Genomic DNA, 14990 nt, shown 5'->3' with positions numbered 1-14990 from the left:
ACTGAGAACAAGAAAATCAAAGAAGAAAACAAAGACAGAAAACAATAATTACTCCAGATCTTGCGGCAGCTTCAAATTGAACAAAAGTGTCCCACCAAAAGCCTATGTTTGTTATTTCAGAAACTGCCAAGAGTTAGGACAAAATCTCTCTGAATTATTGGATTACTGGAGTATTGAGAAAAATGTTCGTACAATTTGTTGAACACAACCAGCTCAAACACAGGCCCGAATTCTGAGTATTGTATCCTTTTAGAGAAGAAGCTTAGTAAAAATCTTCTGTCATTTGCTTGCAGGCCCCACATAATGGAGTTGATAATTAGTTCGGTCTTTAAAGTGTGTACGCGAACTATGCCTTCTCCACAAGTTGCACTGTTCAAATATTTCCAAGAATATTGGGGCTATGTTGAAACAGACAAGTATGAACCAGGAATTTCATTTGACAATGTAGCTAATCTAGTTGAAGATATAAAGACAGAAACAATCGTTTGTGGAAGCAAATATCTAGCACAAAGAGAACCAAGGCTAAAAGGAGATTATAAAGAATTTCTAGAACTCATAATGATCTTTCTTGGTGGTGTTCCAGAAAGGGGAATTAGATTTATGTTTATGAGAGCAGTCCATGATGCCCGGTGGATGTCAAAAGTTATATATTGTCTCAAGATCTGGATTTTCAAAGCCCAATTTAACCAACTTCAAAAGAAGAAATAAAATTACGTCATATGTGCATTTTTATATTTTGTATGTACTTGAAAGCTGGGAATTCTGCACCACATGCTTACAGTGCTCCATACAATGACTTGTTGTTGGTTGTTTGATTAGCGTTATTTGATAACTCTGTAAGTGTGTCGACCAAAACACAAATGCTGTGTAATATGCAGAATGAAGTTCCTGTGGATAAAGATAAAAATTTCTCTAAGAAGCTTCAAGTTGATATTAATTCAATTAAGAGTAAGAACTTGCAAGATTTTTTTACAACCAAGTCAGTGACTTTTTTTCAGTTGTTTGATCTCCCAGCTGGATTTCTTGAGTGATCCAAACATGTGGGAGTTAAGAGATGATTACAAACAGGCAAAGGAGATGGTTAAATCCCTAGAAGTTGTAAATGACCATGCTGAATGTGCAATTGCTCTTATTAATGAATACAGTGAGTTCCTTACCCATGATGAAACACAATTACAATTTCTGTTGCAAGTTGTTGAAAATCAGAGGAAAAAGTACCATGACAACAGAAAAATGACACTTAGTAACGACCATTAGTTTCTTGCAAAGGCAATACAATTTAAATTTGACATGAAAAACTAAAGTCAATGCATAAAATTAGTGCAATAAACTAATTCTATCTAGTTCACTGATTTTGAGTTTGTTGTGTTGCATGTAATCCTACTTTCTGTTATCGTTTCAAAACTTTGAGGTGCTTGAGATAACCTTAAATATTAAAACATGTTGTTCAAACCTTACATGTATTGTTTTTATAGTAAACTAGAGGACAGACGTTGTTCTGTTCAAACTTTGTAAATTGAAAAGTTAAAAAATTTCAATAAACAATCAAGTGTTTGAACCGTTTTGTTAAAAAAAATAAGTAAAAAGAATATGTTTTAAGCTGCTTGGTGTCAGAACGTGTATAGTATTTATTACAAGTTGATTTATCTAATGCCCACTGAGCAGTTTCTTTATTAACTTTTTTTTCTCCCGTACTTGATGGTATGTGCCTTCAGCCATACTCAAAGAATAAAAAGCGTCCTCAGATATTAAGTGTAAAAAACTAACTACCTATCCAGAACAAACGGGAAATCCCGCTGCAATATCCGCCATATGAAAAAGAACAAAACAATTGAAAGGATATCTTTTTAAAAAATGATAAAGGTAAAAACAGTTCTCTGAATAAGCGAAACCCCCCTCCCGATGTAAAATAAACATTCTTCAACTAAACTTTCTGAACACTCTTTAAAAACGAAAATAATTCTTTGCAATTTTAAATATTTTGCCAAACAAACAAAAAATACAATAAATTACATTAACAGAGGCTTTAAAATGTAAACAAATGATCACGCAACTCTATCGTTTATATCCAAAGTTGCCAAGCCGCCACATTACTGGAATCCAGCCAATCAGTGAGCGAAGCTAACTCTGACCGATTAGCGGTTCAATCTTTTGAACGAAAACTTTTAAAACTTCATATACTGCCTAATTTTTTCTTTCCACCAAATATAAAGATCTTCCACTGCACAGGGCTTCCAACACATTTTAGCTTCAGAAAAGGGTAAAAGAGGACCATTTTCAATCAAAAAGGGGACTAAAGAGGACCAGTTAGGATCAAAAAGAGGACCTTGGGAGGACCACTCATATTCAAACCCAGGGAAGCACCAAAAGGCAAATTAGTTGCCAGCTGGGCTAAATTCGTTAAGATAATTCGTTAATTAGCTATAATAATGTTACAATTCCTTTATCACCTGTGAAACTGATCTTTTTTATCCATTGAATAATATTATTTACACAAATATTGGATGGGGGGGGGGGGGCACTTAGTTCAGCACTTAAGGTAGCCTCTTTAGAACTAAATAGGCATAATGATACATTTGAGACTTGAACCAGGGATGCTGGTATAGTCTCACTGAAGGATAGATGAAGCTACGCTTCATCTTTATTTAGTTAAAAATTATTTTTATGTTTTTCTGTCTTGTAATGCTTCTTAATAGCGTTATATCCCTTCTCAACCAATATTAATCAATCATACACCAAACAAAAAACGTTATTCTTTTGTTGTTTTCCCCAGTCTCTAATTTTGCTCCCATAAGCATCAGTTACATCTAACCCTTTGCTGAGAAATTTGCACTTCCCCATGACTCACAGTGAAACCTAAAAAATATTGTTGTGATTTTCAACAAAGCTACAACTGAGTTTATGATAAAATTATTTTATATTTGAATTTTAAATTTAATCTCTTATCACAGGTTTCATACCCTTTAAGGAGAAAAAAATTTAAGCACTTTTCAAGAGTAAAAAAATATTTTTCAAGGTACTACCCTAAATTTGCACTATAAATATTGCATGCAGATTTCATTCAATGCTAACATATAAATAACAAGAAGTAATATAAAAAAGTATAGGAAAACAAACTGCTTTTTCTACAAGACACACTTTGATAAAAGATCTACTGTATTGAAAGTTTTCCTAAAAATGTCTGAAATGCTTAATCACAAAGAGAAGCAGATCACATGAGGCTTGGTTTTGCAATTTTCATATTCAAAGTATATTTTCAAGAATCATAAAGCTTAGATTAAAAAAAAAAAAAAAACTCCATGATTGCAAGGCCATGAGTGCTTTGAACTTCTATGGGGGAGGGGGGGGGGGGAGACTAATTCCCCTCTTAGCAAGACAATGAAATGATGTACATAAATTCAACTTTATAAAATTTTAAAATTCAACTTTGTTTCAAACACAAACACTAACTTAAAATGTTATGCACTCAATTGTTTACATTTAATATCCCCCCCCAAATAAAAAAACAGTAATAACCGAAAATAAGCTAATAATAATTAAAACTAAATTTGCAAAACTAGAAATCTGAAATAAAAACAAAAAAATATTATATTTTTAGTTATTTAAATAAAAATCGAAACGAGTTAATCGTAGCATATCAAAACAACTTCAAACTGCCAAAAATATAAAAATATTTATTAGTTTCAAAACGATTGAAAGCTTAGATAAGCAAATTTTCACGAACCAAGTAAAATTTTGGCATGTTTCCCATAAAATAAATTTATTTATTTTCTACTAAATTAAACATAAAACATGCTAATCTAAGGTAGCATTTGGGAAAAAAACATTCGATTGGGCAAAATATTTTAATATTTTCATGATGCAAAAAGATTGAAATCTCAAACACTAAAAGCCATTTTCCGCGAAGTCCGAGTAAGTTCAATGTTGTCATGGTTTCCAAAATAATTACTTCGTTAATTATTGAAATTAAACGAAAAATAAGCTAATCTAAAGTAGTATATGTCAAAATAACTTCCTACTGTCATAAACATCAAAGTATTTATAAGATGCAAAAGGATTGAAATTGCAAACACGAGAAGTAGTTTTCCGCGAAGTCCGAGTAAGTTCAATGTTGTCATGGTTTCTAAACTAATTCCTTCGTTAATTATTGAAATTAAACAAAAAATAAGCTAATCTAAAGTAGTACATGCCAAAATAACTTCCTACTGTCAAAAACATTAAAATATTTACAAGATGCAAAAGGATTGAAATTTCAAACACGAGAAGCAGTTTTCCGCGTAGTCCGATTAAGTTCAATGTTGTCATGATTTCCAAACTAATTCCTTCCTTAATTAATGAAATTAAACGAAAAATAAGCGTATATTGTAAAAAACGTCAAAATATTTACAAGATGCAAAAGGATTGAAGCCTCAAACACGAAAGCAATTTTTCGCGATACTGCATATCGAACATATGTTCAGAAAATTGCACTGATGAAATACTTTTAAAAGAATTACAAGCAATCTAAACTATGCTTTAGATTGCTAGTAATGATTTTTGAAAGAATTTAAGCAATAAAGAAACTTTTCATACTTTTTCAAGCACTTAGAAAATGAACTCTTCCCCCCCCCCCCCAAGAACTTTTCAAGGTCTTTCAAGGGTGTAAAATTTACAAACACATGCACCTGTAAAAAAAAAATGGCGCATGCACCACGAGATTACTTCTGAATTCATTTGCAAAAGGGGTGGTTCATAGCAGCGTTACTATAACAGTCAACTCGTGACAACTCTTAAGTCCCAAGGGACCGGCTAAAATGTTCTGAGTTATGGGAAGTTTCCAAACAGTCTCAAGAGCTTGGGATCCAATAAAAACTTTGAGATAAAGTAATATTCGAGTTATCGAGATCCGAGATCGGAAAGTTCATTCGTTATTGCAAACGTAAGGCTGAAATTCCAAGAAGTATCGGTAGCACTCTGCTCCGATTCGACGTCATAACTCCTCCCCCAAACCTCTCTTTTTTATGGATTTCCATGCTGTAGCGTTTGAAGGACTAGTAATGACGTCAATCTGAAGCGAAATAATACGGGAAAGTCAGGTTAAGGCGCCGAGGCCGTGTGTTTGGGTGTACAGTATCTTTTTATGTAATGGAAAACTTTTAAAATCGGATTCTTAAGTAAAAACAATATAAAAGCGGACTAATCGGACCAAAATGTTAAAAAGCGGTCTAAAGCGGACTTAAACCTAAAAAACGGACTTTGGCGGGAAAAGCGGACCATTTGGGAGCCCTGGCTGCACTGATCTTTTATGTACAGAACTACCCTGTTGTAATTTATTAACAACAGGGCAATTAGTATTAATGAAACTAATCAGTACATTATTCACGGAAAAGATGATGGAATTTAAGAGGAAACAAATTTTATTTTCGTCCAGATAAATTACAACAGGGTAGTTCTGTACATAAAAGATCAGTGCAGGAAGAAAATAAAATTTGTTTCGTCTTTAAATTCCACCATCTTTTCCTTTAATAATGTACTGATTAGTTTGATAATCTTAAAGTATTATTGACATTGGAGCCAAAACTCAGATGGATTTCAGTCGAGAAACAAATGTTGCTAGGTAGGGCACTTTCTGATTATTTGGTTGGGAAAACCTAAAGCACGGATCCTGTCACATGGTTCAACTACGAGGACAGAACACACGTTTTGCATGACTTTACTTTACTTTAAAATCTATCACGGGACCTAAAATCGTTGCTTTCAAGAAATGAAGGCTTCACTCTCTCTCTCTACTTTTTATCTATTCTCAATTGATATATCACTGTAGGAAATTTCATTACAAAAAGCAGAGCGGGCTTTCTTATTGTCCTTTGGCAACAGGTTAAATATTTATTGCAGTTCTCGCTCAACAATAGGTTAAAATAAATATTAATCATTTGGGAGATATAACCATCCAATGTTTTAATTAATTAATTAATTAACAAAAACGTTTCCGATTCGATCCATCGCGCTTCAAAACCATGCTTGCCACAACTTAATTACACACAAAAAATTTGATCAAAATCGGCCCAGCCGTTTAAAAGCCTTATGGTGACAAACGTTCGCACAGAAGGTTTTTATATATTAAGATGTAACCAAATAAAAGGGTGAGACCTGTAAAAATATGAATTATTTTTATTTATTTATTTTTTTTAATGGCTCATAAGAGACACCCTAATGTGTAGCTTATGTTATATTATGTTCCTCCATGTAAAACACAGTTGCTAATACAAGACAATACAGGTAAGGCTTTGTTTTCCTTTTGGTATGCAGTCAATAGAAATAGAATGAATTTCATTTTAGTGTGGAATTTGCTGTAGAAATATAACTCTTTTCTCCAAAATGATTGAAATGAGCATTACAGCGTGTTATGCTCGTATATTAATGCAACTCATATTTATAGGATTTAGCGAGTTGTAAATATAAACAAGAATATATGCTATACAACATTAATTTCTCAATATATATTATTCACAACAAAAAGAACTTACTTCTAGCCAAGCTACTATCGTCGGACCATTCCACAGTGCAAAAGGAGTTCCTGCTTTCATGGATTCTTCTAACAACTCAACTCTATCAAAAAAAAAAAAAAAAAAGAAAGAAAGAAAAATTGTGTTTAAGATAAAACAATACATAAAAGAGCAGTACCAAAATCTTACATTGAAGAAGATATTACAGTGAAATTATTTTATTGAGCTGCTGTTAACAAAATCATTTTTATAATACACAAGTTTAATTAAAACACTGGCAGCATACAGTGAATTTATATTGGAAGTAATTTTCACACCATAATATTATGACTATTTGAGCACATTATTGTTTGAATTAAATCATAATTTATAGCATAAAATATATAAAAATTACTTTTTTTTTGTCCTTCGGTCATGATCAGACTTTTGCCCTATTCCCCCAGACATTCCAACAGAATCAACGACTGTGATATCAGCATCTACATACGCAACACCTTTATAAAAGTATTATAATATAATTAGTAACAAAAAACTGATGAGTATACATTACACAATAGGAAATACAATAGTAGAGTTACTTTCGATAACAAAGGTTGAAATAAAAGTCATGTTTTTCCTCTTTGTAAAATTTAAGTTAGCATTTGATGATACATAAACAAAGTGCATATAATGTAAATTAATATTGATTTTTTCACATTTGAATTAGAACTTCTCGCTTATTTGTCATTTTTCCATAAATTTAAACAAATTTAAAAATAGAATTTGATCAATTGTGCCTTTTATTTATACAAATAGAAAGTTTTGGCCAGGAGAAATAAATTATATAAACAACATAACATTAACTAACAAACGTATTGTAATCTTAAGACAGCAAGGCTGAGCGGCCAAGTACAATTGCCGTGATTAAACTACAATATTTATTGAAACATTAGGATCATTCCACAGTATTCAGTGTTAGTTAAGGAACATCTTACAGCTAAATGTCGGATATTTGTATTTTTCCCTGTAAAAATACAGATAACAAAGTTTTCAATTATTGTCGGCCCGCTTTTTCCAATATCGTTGGTTCCAAGAAATAGTATTCGATAAAGCGGGGTATTTGATTAAACGGAGACCTTTCTAGCTATTTAAAGGAAATATTTGATGTTATTGCTAAAAAGTTTTTGAAATAAGCTAAATAAACAACAAAATAGTTTAATAATTAGTATACATATTACAAGTATGCATGCAAATTAAAAAAGGAGTAACCTACAAATTGAGTTATGAAATCTTTGTTTTGGCACCTTTTTTACGTTATTTTTTGAAAAATTCCATAATAGAGGGCATTGCTTGCTCAAGGTCTATTTGGAACACTTTTCTGACTTTCTTCTTCCCCTCCTCATTTACTGTTAATATTTATCAATTTCTTATTGTCTAAAATATGTATATTAATTTGTGTTAGGTATTTAATTTAATTATCGACTCCACTTTTTTTTTGTACTGACAAAGTCAAAAGAAATTTAAAAGAACTGTGGAAACATTTTGATGGAATATGAATATTGTTTTTTTTTGACTTCAACAAAACTGAATCTTTTTGTTTCAAATTATCAATTTTGAGACCGCATAATTAAAAAAGTTGATTTCTTGCCATGGGTTTAACCTGGACCTTAAACTACAACACTTGGACTATAATTACAGCTGTGTCCCAAAGTTGTTGACCCGTCGCGATTAAAGTTATTGACCTCCAAACTTGGCCATTTAAAAAAAATCATAGACTTTGAGACTGTTTAACTACTAAGGCCAAGAGAACGAAAACTATTTTATATTTTTCTTAGTACTATACTGTGGTGAGTAGTAAATCATATATTTATTTCCGGGGTTTACTCACGGCTTTAGCTGATATCTGGGTCTAAACAAAGCAAAAAAAAGTAGCAGTTTCAATTGACCTTTGCTCTCAAAGCAATGAGTGAGCCACCAAAGTATTTATGCTAGCATGTACCTAGTATCAAGCAGTATCCACATTTAAAAGAATTGGCTTGGTTCACTCATTGCTTTTGAAGCAAAGCAATCATATATTTAGCACTTTTTTTTTCACGACCTTAAACTTTGACCTCTATTCAAGGACAAACAAATCAGTTTTTTAGAAAAATAAACTTTATTTTTTCTTATCAAAGTACCACTAACACATCCTGAAATTTTTTACAAAAATTGAAGACATCAACTATTAAAAGTGTCCAGCTCTAAAAAAAAAGACTTTTGCTATACATTTCAAGACGCCGATTAGAACTGAGCAGAAAACAATATCAGTACACAAACCTGGTGAAGTAATGCCATAGCCATCTTTGGTCTTTATTTTGTCTTTTTTGCTGAACAACCTGCCTAAGGAAGACTTGATGCTTTTCTTCTTCTGGGGAGTCCTATTCAAAGAATCTTCAGATGTAGAACTGTGGGAAGAGGAAGGGGAACTACGGGATGCGCCATCAAGCAACAGCCGGGAATGGGACATTTCGGGGACGAGATCGGGATAACTAAACGGGGAACATAAGCAAGAGGCTCAAAATAAAACAAACTGCAAACAAAGCTTTTGCCCTGCTAAATCTAAAACATAAGACTATTATTGCAACAGGCAATGTTGAAAATTACATAAGCAATTAATTAATCATTTTATACAGCAAAAAATGCTTTGCTATACTTTTTAAACTATAATCATGCAGAAAAACAAAAAAGATGCATCATTTATCAGGCAACGTCAAATACCGTATACCCTGCATTATCCGGCATGCCAGAAAAAAGCGAGGTTGACCAGCATGCCGGGGAATTTGAATTTTCCGGCATGCCGGATAATTCAAGATTTATTTTGCAACAAAACAAAATCAAATTTCCCCATTCAGTTCCAATCAGAAAGCAAACCACTGTAAGGGAAAAAAATGAATAAATCCCAAAAGTAACCTTCTTTCAAAAAAAAAAAAAAAAAAGTGTATTGCATAATAATATGTGCTTGTTTTTTGTGGTAGGTTATTATTAATAGATTTAAGTATATGCCAATAAAGTAATCAATTCAGAAGCAGTCATCGTTACTGCGATTTGTTAATAATTTTTTTAAATAAATTATTTTAGGTTCCTTTTAGAGAAGTAAGTTTAATTTTTATTTATTGAATAGCTATGGTAAATTCTTTAGCACTCGTTTAGGGGCGGTAACTTACTGCCTAAATGTTTGCTTACTTAGTTTCAATTTAATTTTTAAAAAATTATTCATGATTAAACAATATTTATCTTATATTTGAGTTGAACCGAGCCATCACTTCGGTCACTCGGCTGGTCAGTGCTAATTCTGTATTAGCTACGAGTTTGTTTGGCGCTCTTGGCTTTCTTAAGAGGTATTCCACCTCTAGCTCAGCCACTCCTATGCCGGGCTGATGAGTGCTAATAAGTACCAAACTGCAGTCCTCGGCTGGAATTGACTGAGCTGACGGTGTATTTCATGAATATTTTGCTTGTTAAAATAATAAGTGACATTGTTAGTAAATATTTTTACAAAATTAAACTGTTTATTAATACTAATAAGATATGTATAAAACTTATATTTTTTATAGTTTTTTTTCCAAACCTCGATTTTTCCGGCATGCCAGGAAGGACCAGGCAAGTGTTATTGAAAATCTGGTGACCCCCAAATTTTGTGGCATGCCGGATAATGCAGGGTAATACGGTAATTAATTTGGCTACCAAAAGTAACACAGCGTGCCTCAGAAACTTATGCAAAACTATTATTTAGGATTTAGAAAAAAAGGTACAAGCACTTTATTTTCTGTGATAATGGACTCAAAGGAAATAAAGTATGTTTGATTTTCAGTTTTAATTTTGCACTGGTATAAATGGACAACCATTGGCATACACATTGTTGCTTACCTTCGTTTGGGGTTTATCTTCACTATAAGGGCATTAGTATTTTTTTCTGTAACCCATTTTTTCTGAGAATAGGACAATTATTTTGTTTATAAATTGGTGGTTAAATAAGTGCATGGTTCATTGCAAAAGTCATGCAATTATTAAGATCAACCATCTGCACTGGCCAGTGGCAAAGTGAAGATTTTGTTTGGGGGTAGAGGAAGAGTAGAGATTATAAAAAACATTTCACTCCAAATGGAATGAGTGAAGATGTTTTCTCAATCGACTGCCATAAATTTAAATATATTTATGTACTCATGATAAAAAATATACAAGGGGCTTACATTTAAAACTTAACGTGTGCTAACTTTAAGCTATTCTAACTAATACGAAGCAGTAAATACAAATCAGCACATAGTGATAATAGAGGGCAAGTCAAAATTGCTTTTACAGAATTCGAAGGCCGATACTGCCCATCCAGAGAAGCAATAATTACCACAAAACATAGGGTTGCACTTCAATTTGAGAGGTAGAAACGGACAACAGGTTCCCATAGAAATTGTTAAATGTATCTCCCTGGCATTCATTGATCTACTGCTAAAATTTCACTAAAAAATAATTTACCAATATTATTTCATATAACTGAAGTAAGCCTTCATCTTCTCCAGTGCCTACCATTTCCAATGTACTGTTTCTCTTTCTTTAATTTTTTACTTTTGCAGTTACAAAAATTCTGTTGTAAAAAAGACAATCGTAACATAGTCAAATACAGGTTGAAGTAACTTCCAATCATATAAGAAATAAGAAAATGCATCAGAATCTTAATCCATTGCACACTATACAGTCTACAATTATGTAGTCCAACATAACTGTCCAACTGCATATTGGTTTTTAAAAATAATTACTAAAAAAGTTAAGAATTTTTACACAATCCAATACTGTGTCACATCTATAACAAACAAAAATAGTTATTTCCAATAAGAAACAAATCTGCCAAGAAATTTGTCTTTTATTTCAGAGTTATAAGGAAACACTTCTTCACTAAAAGTCAATAAAGCAATTTAAAAAAAAAAAAAAGGAAGGAGGCATTTTTCATAACTCCAAAGAACATGCATGCAAATTTGTGCATTATTTAACTTCGAAATAATGAAGTGGCACAACATAAATTTCAGAAAAAAGTTTTTTTTTTCTTCCCATACATCTTTTGTAAGCTTCATTGTTTATTTTTTTCCAGATGCTTTTTTAACTCATTTTTTTCCTCCCTTTTCTAACTTTTTTTTCAGTAATATATATTTCTTGACACCTAAAAATAAAACGGCTTTAGCAGTTTTACTTAGAAATTTTAAGACAGTTTTCATGAAGCATTTTATAACTTCAAAATGAAAGAGATCGTATGAAAATATGCAGGGCCGATCCTAAGGTGTCGGTCGCCCGTGTGTAAAACCCTGATGTGCCGCCCCTCAAAGAGTAATTTGCATATTTTGACTAATTTTTAACGTCCATATAAATCTTTTAAATTTCAATGCCAAATTTTGATTCAAATAACGAAAAAAAAAAAAAAAAGAAGAAGAACGATGAATTTATAAAAAGGAAGACAAGTTTTATAGTAAGAAACTCCTTAGGTACAATTTGTATCTTTGAAGAAAGTAGTAAGATATACCAAAATTTACTAGTCTGTTTGTGCCATTTTATAATTGGTCTTCGGTGACATCAGAAGAAGGACGGAGGAGAGGAAGCAGGGGTGGGTTGGGGGGGGGGATTTATTCCAGAAAATTTATCGAAATTGGTGCATGAAAAATTGTTTTAGTTACTCTTTGGTTGTGTTTGGTTGCAATGACTAAAGAGTCGGGCATATTCAAGGTGCATGGAGAATTTTTTGAAATTGACGCCAAATATCGCAATTTTAGGAATTTTTTCGAGACTTCAGGGAAAGTACTAATGCAAGCTGGAGTTCTTTCCTAAAATTCTTTCAAAATTGAAATCAATTTGAAGCTATATTTTGTGACCATAACTTTGGAAGGATCGGCACTCTTCCCGAAAATTTTCCGAAACTGGAGTTTTAAACACGCAATTTTGGGCTATCTTTGTTGACGTTACTAAAGGGAGGGAGATTTAATTATCTCTCATCGAAAGTTTTCGAAATTGAAGTTTAAAATGCAAATTTAGGCTGTCTTTGGTGACGGTAAGGGGATCTGGCGGCTTTCCTTTGGTAATTTCTCGGGATTATTGTTTCAAAAACCCACTTTTGACTATATTTGAAAACGATAAGGGGAAACGTGAAAATATTCCTAACCGAAATATTTTTTGGAACTAAAATCCATTTCAGGCTATTTTTGGAAAGGAAGGGTTTTGGGGTTCCAAAGCGGATAGTTCTAAAAGCACAATTTTTATGCTATCTTTGTGACGTTAATGAAAATGGGAAGCTTCGGCGGATGTTTCGGATATTTTTCGATATTAATATCTGAAAAATATAAATATAGACTTTTGTCCACCTCACCTCGACGATTGATGGGTATGCCTTAGCGCCTAGTGTTCACTCTAGAAAATAAAAACGCAGGGTGCTGGTCTTTGAAAGGGGCACTATTTGTTATAAAAAGGGCACGTTTTCAGCACGGTGTCCCCCCAGCCAAGACCAATGATGCACCCCTCAAAAAACAGGGGCAGATTTACAGTCGATTCAAGAGGGTGGCAGCTGAAAAGCGTAAAAGCCATTTCTCTCCTCCCCCCAGATTCGTCATGCTTAGATCATTTAGGACCTAGATACGCCAAGTGGGCGTGGTTGTTGAGGCAGGATTCTTTGGGGAAAAAGTGAAGGGAAACCACGTGGGAGGTTATCCGCTGAAGAGCGGATCGTATTGCTGTACTAATACTCGTAGGAATTTGAAGAGTTCTCAATTTTAAATTTTTACTTTATGACAGCAGTGTTTTGGAACAATTATTTTCTATCATCCACAAATATATGGTTTTATGGTTTATGAACAATTTTTTTTTCTACATCTCTTGTAAATTCCCGATTAATGACGATTTAAAAACGGTCTTAATGGTTTCGCTCATTTAGGAAGAGAGTTAGTATTTCATACCCGCTTTCGCAACATGGTAAATTGCAGTTAAGTTCCTTACAACAAATGAAAATTGCTTTTTTTTAAATGCAAGCTAGTTTTATTTTTAATTCATTTATTATTTCATGCCATCTTGAAAAGAATAAAATATTAAATTTGCAAAATCAGTTTAAATGTATAATTCATTTTAAACTATTTTTTTTTTTGGCCTCCCTCCCCCCTCCCGTTATTATTTTTTTTAAATATTAAGAGCATTTTCATAAATGAACTAAATAAATGTATGGGAAAAAAGTATTTCAAAACACGTACTGTATTTTTTTCGTACTTGTGTTTTTTTTAATACCTTGTTTATATTTTTACTTTTTAGCCCAGGTATTTTTCTGTTTTCTTTTCCTTCTTTTTTTTTAAAGATATCAAGCGCAGAAAAATAAAGAAAATTTTAGAAATTCGGAATATATTTTTCATATTTTGTATCCCGAAACAAAAAAGTTCTTAATCAAAACCAAAATGCAATTTCTGATAGACTTAACAAGTTCATTCAAAGCACAAATCATTTTGTGTGTAAAAGTGGTTATTAAAACGAAATAAGTTTTGATGTTTAAAGTTCAGGACAGGAGAAAAAAATGTTTTGAGATAGATAATTTGTCTGAACTGAAGTAGTATTTTCAAATTATAATTTATTAATATATATATACCTCAGTCTTTTTTTTTTTTTTTTGCTTAGCTAGACATTATTGTACGTCTGAATTGTTCATATAATTTCCAGTATTGTTCTTTTAACTTTCAAATACCATTGGACCTCTAAAATTATTCAACGAAGTTTTCGAAACAAAGAAAATTGCAGTTCAGTTCTTTACAACGAATATAAATTGCTTTTTTTTTTTCGATCTTTCTTTTTGCAGTGCAAGATAGTTTTATTTTGAACTCATTATTTCATGCCTTCTTGAAATGAATATAATATTGAATTTCTAAAAATTATGTTAAATATATTATGTATTTTATAAACTTATTTTTGGCCTATTTTCCCCTGTTAAAAAAAAGAAAATTAATGAAAAAAGGGTTTAATGTATCGTAAAAACATCGCTAAATACAAAGAAATTTTTTAAACATAAATTAGTTAAATTAATGCATAGGAAAAAAAGTCAAAACACATAGACTTTACAAGTAAAAGAATAGCTGATGTTATCCAAATGCATTCGGAGCGCAAATGCTTTTACCATGTGTAAAAGTGGTTGTTGAACGAAATAAGTTTTAATATTTTACGTTTAGAACTGGGGGAAAAAAGGTTTTGATATAAATGATTTGTCTGGACAAAAGTATTTTTTTCAAATTGAAATTAATTTATATATACAAACGTCTGCTTCTTTTTGTTTTTGCTTAGCTAGGCATTATTGTATTAAAATTGATTCTAATATCCAGTTTCTTTCTTTCCATTTTTAGATACAATTATCACCTCTAAAATTATTCAACATTTGTGATAATTAAGGGGAAAAATTACTAATAAAATTAATTGCAACAAAATTCGAGACTAAACGACAAGAAGAAAAAAGAGCAGGAAAAAGCACTAGATTGAAAACTCAAT

At 32.0% G+C, this 14990-nt stretch overlaps 1 protein-coding gene across 1 annotated transcript in view; it reads right to left on the bottom strand.

Annotated features, from left to right (window-relative positions):
* Positions 1-14990, bottom strand: part of LOC129235289 (liprin-alpha-2-like) — a 105884-nt gene that overhangs the window by 6828 nt on the left and 84066 nt on the right. Inside the window, exons 17-19 of the mRNA XM_054869015.1 lie at positions 8781-8992; positions 6880-6979; positions 6507-6588 (exon numbers count right to left, since the gene is read on the bottom strand). Coding sequence (XP_054724990.1) covers positions 6507-6588; positions 6880-6979; positions 8781-8992 — 394 coding nt within the window. The remainder of the gene's footprint in view (positions 1-6506; positions 6589-6879; positions 6980-8780; positions 8993-14990) is intronic.

The sequence above is a fragment of the Uloborus diversus genome, chromosome 2 (genome assembly GCF_026930045.1).
Source record: "Uloborus diversus isolate 005 chromosome 2, Udiv.v.3.1, whole genome shotgun sequence".
Lineage (NCBI taxonomy): Eukaryota > Metazoa > Arthropoda > Arachnida > Araneae > Uloboridae > Uloborus > Uloborus diversus.
Note: the sequence above shows the minus strand (reverse complement) of the source record. Positions and strands in the feature narration are given on the sequence as shown.